Genomic DNA, 6548 nt, shown 5'->3' on the forward strand with positions numbered 1-6548 from the left:
AGCACTGAAACAAATCATATGTTAGTGTGAATATGGGGGGATTTCATAAAATGTACACTTCAATATTTTAGGGCCAAAACACCAAGGATCAAGTTGTCCTGCTGTGCACAAAAAGAATGCAACAAAATACACCACACACCTGGCATCACAGTCTAACAAAACTGCATAATTATGAAGCTGGTGATTTGATTTTTCAGTGATTGCTTACCTATGTGTAAAAATGCAATGTAAACGATAGCAGCCATTTGTATATGCTGGAAAAAATTTGTAATACCCTGTTAGAGTGTCAGGAACAGTAACATCAAAAAATGAAATTGTTTTTAAGTAATACAAATATAATGCAGTGATGCCCTGCACTGGTAAAACTGCTGTTTGCTTCAGAAACACTACTATTGTTTATATATAAATAATCTGCTGTGTAGCCATGGGGGCAGCCATTCAAAGGAGAAAAGGCTCAGGTTACACAGCAGATAAACTCTGTAGAACATAATGGTGTTATCTGTTATCCACTATTTAACCTGTGCCATATAGCCTTTTTTCAATTTCCGCCATTACTACACAGCAGCTTGTTTGTATGTACTATAGTAGTGTTTCTGAAGCAAATACATCAGTTTTACTAGTGCAGGGCAATCGTAAATGATATTTTCATTACTTTAAAACTTTAATTTTTCATGTTACAGTTCCTTTAAGGCTTCCATAGAGGAAAAGTATAGAATGCTATTTATACTATAATGCTCATTAGTTGAGATAAGTGGAACATTCCTGTTTGTTAATTATATTCTTTCACTTTTTAATATAATAGTTAATATAAGTCATCTCATAGCTATTTAATCAAGTCATTTTTGTGATGTGATTCTTCTGACTGCTTTACCAGTTCAGCCTAAGCCGTGAGTTATATATTCCTTACCTGTAGCAGTTGCTGGACAACTCCCAGCATGCCCAGCCCAGTAAAAGTGGTGGGAGTTATATTCCGGGCATACCTTGGATAAACTTGAAAATGCACAGTATTAGCAAGCCAGTAACATTTGCCAATGTTGATTCTTCTTTTTATTTTTTTAAAGTGTTCATGACACGAATAAACATAACTTTCTGTAACTTGTTTTACTGTAGGAGAAAGTGGTACTTCGGCTGTTCTTAGATGGTGAATGTTCAGGAGATACAGAAGAGAGAAAGGTGAGCAGAGTCCTAGCTAGGCCAGGAGCAGGCAACCTGCTTCTCCACTGCTGAAATCAACACTGATCATTTTCTGGTAGGCAGCATCTTACTTCTTTCCCTAGCAGGCTCTGTAGGTTCCCCAGTAGTTATGTGCCGCACCTTCCTGGTGATCAACTAAAGTTTTCATGCATTGGTGCATGATCGATCTCATTGCTTTCCTAGAAAACTTTAACTATGTCTTGCTCCTGTCTGATGAGGCATAATGTTCATACACCTTTGGTTCAGTAACTTATAGCAACCAATACAATTCTTACTTGCTAAACACATGACAAGGAAATTCTACCTTCTAATAGGCTGCAGTTACAACAGTGTTGATTGACTGGTTCCCAGACACTGAATGCAATGTATAAGATGGTGGTGCACATGCCACCTAGATGACTGACTGGTGGGGTATCAAGTCAGCAATAGAGAGAAATCAGAGCTGTGCTCATGTTGCACCAAGTTATCGTGTATTATGGGCACAGGCAAAAGAATTCCTGCTTTTTCCTGTTTTAAAATGAACATTTACAGTAGTACTATATAAATGTACATATCCTCTTAAAATTAAAGTGAATTGTTTTAATGTTACTCCAAGTGCTTATATTTAGTTTTATTGGTTTTTAAGATGTACTAACAGTTTGACTTTGAAAGAGATCATTTGAGCCCAAAGAATGGCATTTACACTACAAGACTGCTAATATCTCAGACTACTAAAAATAGAAAACTCCACTGCATTCCTGTTGCCAGGATTTCCCACCCTACCTGATCAAAAGTAAAAAAGAAGAAGCCATTGTTTTGACCTCAGGATCTTGGGCTATGGAGTAATGTCTAAATACATTGCCTCAGCTCGAGTGCAGGCATATGAGCTGATTTCATTGTGAAATGCAAAATCTCTTGTTTCAGCACCAAAATCCACCACATCTGTCTGCACTGGAGCTGAGGCACTGTATTGAAGTGCAGGCACATTGTGCAGCAGTGGAGGAGCCGATTGTCTGCCTTTTCTGGCCCTAGCTTAATACAGAGTCCACCAATGTGGTCAAGAGGGGGCTGGGTTGTCAGCCAATGTCTGTTGTGTATCACAGTTACTGTTTTTCTCAAAACCTGCAGAAATAAGCAAACCATCAGAGATAACAAATATATCCTATGATAACATATTTATTAAGGTGAGAGGGAACATTTAAAGGTGAAGGAAAATCGTTTACCACTTGGGGGTGCCAAATGTTAGGCAACCCCAAGTGAATGTATTTACTTACCTGAAACCCTGGGTCAGTGCTCCTATCGGCAGAAAACTGGACTGGCCCGGGGTTATTCCAGTGAGCACTACATAGCGCTTCTCCTCCGGCTTCTTCTTTCTTCAAATTTCCCGGGCCAGACGCATGCGCAATAGAATAAAAAAGCTGACTTTTTAGCTAAAGTTCGGCTTTTCAGTCTAATGCGCAGCCGCGAGAAGAAAGAAGAAGCCGAAAGAGGATCGCTTTTGTGGCTGTTTTGTTAGACACTTTATTTTTGTTCTTCATCTGCCAGCAGATATCAGAATCCACCCCTGAGCCACAAGTCACAACAGGGGATCCTGCTGCTACTGACATACACAGCAAGAAAGAGACCGTCGTCTCAGAGAGCTCAGCTGCTAACCCTGAAGCCACCTCCCAAGCATTGTCTTTGCACCAGCCGTTTGCATCGTTATGTACACTTAGTTGTGCACAACATATGAAGGCTAACTTGCCTTTCTCATTTCTTGCCCATCCAGCTGTGCAGGCTTTAAAATCAAGCACTTTAGGTAGGATATTTAAACTACTAACTTTATTTAAGATACATTTGCTTCACGCTCTCTCTCTCTCTCTCTCTCTCTCTCTCTCTCTCTCTCTCTCTCTCTCTCTCTCTCTCTCTCTCTCTCTCTCTCTCTCTCTCTCTCTCTCTCTGTATCTATATACATAGATACATATACACATACACATTTAAATATATCCAATTTATTCATTTAATTCCAGTTTTATACATTTTTCCATCAGGTTCTCACTCTTTATCTCACATTGCACGATTACGCCTACATGCAACAGTGTCAGCTAAGCAGAGGTTCTGGGACACTTGCCTAGATGAGGAATGTGCTTTCTACACATCACGGGGGCTTAGTGGAACACTTAGGAGCTATATGAACCCTGTAGCTTTTTCTTTGGAAAAGCAGGAAGATCTGGTGAGTATGAGACCATGAAACAATCTTTGCATTTTTTTCTGTGTGGCTAATCATTTTAGCCCTACGATAATTCCTACATTTAAATAACACAAAAGCCATGGATAAACCTGTAAAATAAATTTATTCTTGGCTCTTGTATATTATGATTTATAATTCACAGCAGCCATGAATATCCTGTGAAATAAATCCTTAGAAGCGTTGCTTAGTGAACTTATTTGTGTTGCATGTCGTTGAACTTAATTATAAAAATATATAATGTAAACTCTGTGAGTATTATGATGAATATTAGAAGTAATTTCTGAGTTCCATGACCTATAAAATTAACTCTGTCTTTACCTGTTAGTGGTTTCTAATATCCTGGTTTTTTTCAATCGGGGGGGTACTTTCAATGCTGAAGTACTTCCCATAATTTCAATTTTGGCAGTAGGGAAAAAAGCCTGTTTTGGTTATATTTGCCTTTATTGTAAGTGCTTGACAGTGAGGAAGAGACTGCATGTACAGTAGCACCAAACCCTGACTCTTTCTGAATGGTCTTTTTACATAGAAGGTCCTGAGTTCCTTATATAAATAGTTATCTAACTGTGTAATGTTGCATGTAGCCTTCTAAGGTGAATTAGTTTCACCAAGGATCATTTTTGCACAAAGATAACTACAAAATGTGAGGCCTGGAATATCAACCAGTTGCTGGACGTTATGGCGAAATGTAATAGACCCTGGATATCTGTAGCTATAAAGGGGTGGTTCACTTTTAAGTAACATTTAAGTATGTTATAGAATGGCCAATTCTAAGAAACTTTTCAGTTGTCTTCATTATTTAATTTTTTATATATATATATATTTTTTTTTAATTATTTGCCTTCATCCTCTGCCTCTTTCCAGTTTTCAAATGGGGGTCACTGACCCCATCTAAAATACAAATGCTCTGTAAGCCTACAAATGTATTGTGATTGCTACTTTTTATTACTCGTCTTTCTATTCAGGCCTCTCTCCTATTCATATTCCAAAATCTTATTCAAATCAATGCATGGTTGCTAGGGTAATTTGGACCCTAGCAATCAGATTGCTGAATAAAAAGTTAAATAAGTTCACCATCCAAACAGTTTTTTTTTTTTTTTTTTTTCAGTTCACTTGTTTTCAGATTGTTCCCCAGAAATAAAGACTTTTTTCAATTACTTTCTCTTATTTATTTTTTACTGTTACAGTTTTTTTACTGTTTTTGCAAAATCTAAGTTTTAAGTTCAATGTAGGTGTCTCTGGTGTTTGAGTCTGGCAGCTCAATAATTCAGGTGCAGACTGTGAACTGTTACAATTTTGCAACATTTAGTTGATACATTTTTCAGCAGCATCCCCAGAGTATTGGCAACTATTGCATCAATTCTAACAGCTGCTTTTAATGAAACCTGGAGATTCCGCAGGGACAAAGATAAGAAATGTATCAGCTAAATGTATAATTTTGGAACAGTTTGGGGGTCGGCAACCCCCTCCCAGAGATGCTTTATAAGGTGGGGGAAAAAATTTTTTTTTACACGTTAATATCAGAAAAACGGTCACACATAGAAAGTAGAAAGTAATTGGAAAAAGTCATTATTTCTGGTGATCTATCGGAAAACAACTCCTTTAAATCACTCGGATATCACAAATAACAAAAAATGAAAACCAATTGCAAATCACCTCACTCACTACATCATACTAAAAGGTAATTCAAAGGTGAACAACCCCTTTAAGGAACTCGGCAAGCCATTACTGTGCTACAGTTTCCTTTATAATGACTGTTATTGAATGCTGGGCAACAGGGGGTAAACCGTTGGCACCCAATGCTGCAATAAATGTTTTATTCTACTGTGAAACTCTCACTGATTCAATTATTGGAAAAACTGACTTAAATACATCATTGTTAGCTTTCCATGGCAGAAATATGTAGAACATGTGCATATTTGAATAGTAACACATATTTTGTCCAAAATAGATGTGATCCAATAATGCCAGTGTTTGCTTGGCATTTATGTCCCAGGTGAGTTCAGGGCAAAATGACAAGCCAATATACAGTCAAAATGGTAGCTAAACAGTATTTATGTGTATTTGTTGTTCCTTGCATGCTATGAACAGTCTTTTGCTTTCTGTGTGTCATTACAGCACTTTATTCCTATTCCAAGTGAAGAGTCATGACCTCTTTAGATTTGCCTCCCTGGTTATTCTGCACATGCTGGTTGCTGACCTAAGACACTTTTTGCCAGACTGAAAAAAGGAAGAATGACATCGCTGTACAGAACAGATTTGTAACAGTAGAGATAAACTTGCCAAATTAATCATTTTATGTTTGTATCATACGGTCTGTACATTGTATATCTGCAATGTCATTTTTTGAGCAAGACGATTGCCTATTTCCAATACCTTTAATTTGTATTTAAATTTTTTATTCTTTAATAAAACACTATTTATACAGCAGTTGTACTTCAGAGGAGCTCTGCCAACAGCAGCAAACTGCAAAATGTGATTTCTCTTTAAATAGCCATTCTTTAAAAACAATTCAGAACAATGTAAATTTTAAAACATATTTATGTTGTCGCGCATAACATATTGTGGTGCAAATACTTTCTGGCTTTTGCACATCAATAATAAAGTTAAGTATTAAGACCAGGGAAGGATTAGTAATATCAGGATAGATGGAGCCAAATGACTATTTTTAAATTCAAGATTAAAATACCACAATTTTGAGGATATAAGTATAGTCACTGTTCCTGTTACCTAAAAAAACAAACACTTGGACATTACACATGAGATATGAAATGTAACACAAATAACCAGATTCTTTGGGGATTAAAAATCCTCTAAACTGCAGAAAGGACATTAAAAAAATCAAACCTAAAATGCAGCTGAGTGGCCATGAAGTGTCCTGCTATAAATGAGGCAGTGATGCCACATTGATCACTTATCTGGGGCTAGCTAGAGTCATTCCATGCATTAATACAATCAAATTATGACTACATTTTCCAATTTACTTTGATTTGGCTTAATTGTATCATTAAAAGTCATTAGCAATAGTTTGGCATCTAGAAAGGCATTCCATTAATTAAATATACTATTCTTAAAGGGTCACTGCTAAACACACCAGTTAATAGTGCTGTTGCTGCAGCAGAATTCTGCACTGAAATCTGTATTTCAA

General features: G+C 36.9%; 1 protein-coding gene across 3 annotated transcripts in view; it reads left to right on the forward strand.

The window, feature by feature from the left end:
• LOC108708554 (tastin) overlaps positions 1–5830 on the forward strand; it is a 19827-nt gene extending 13997 nt beyond the window's left edge. Inside the window, exons 14-17 of one of the 3 annotated variants that reach the window (XM_018247380.2) lie at positions 1111–1173; positions 2722–2971; positions 3204–3385; positions 5519–5830. In XM_018247380.2, the coding sequence (XP_018102869.1) occupies positions 1111–1173; positions 2722–2971; positions 3204–3385; positions 5519–5551 (528 nt within the window). In that variant the 3' untranslated portion in view covers positions 5552–5830. Of the gene's footprint in view, positions 1–1110; positions 1250–2718; positions 2972–3203; positions 3386–5518 lie in introns of those variants that run through there. The other 2 variants (XM_018247379.2, XM_041582492.1) reach the window with 2 other exon arrangements.
• The last annotated feature ends 718 nt before the right edge of the window (positions 5831–6548 follow it).

This window comes from Xenopus laevis, chromosome 2L (genome assembly GCF_017654675.1).
Source record: "Xenopus laevis strain J_2021 chromosome 2L, Xenopus_laevis_v10.1, whole genome shotgun sequence".
Taxonomy (NCBI): Eukaryota; Metazoa; Chordata; class Amphibia; order Anura; family Pipidae; genus Xenopus; species Xenopus laevis.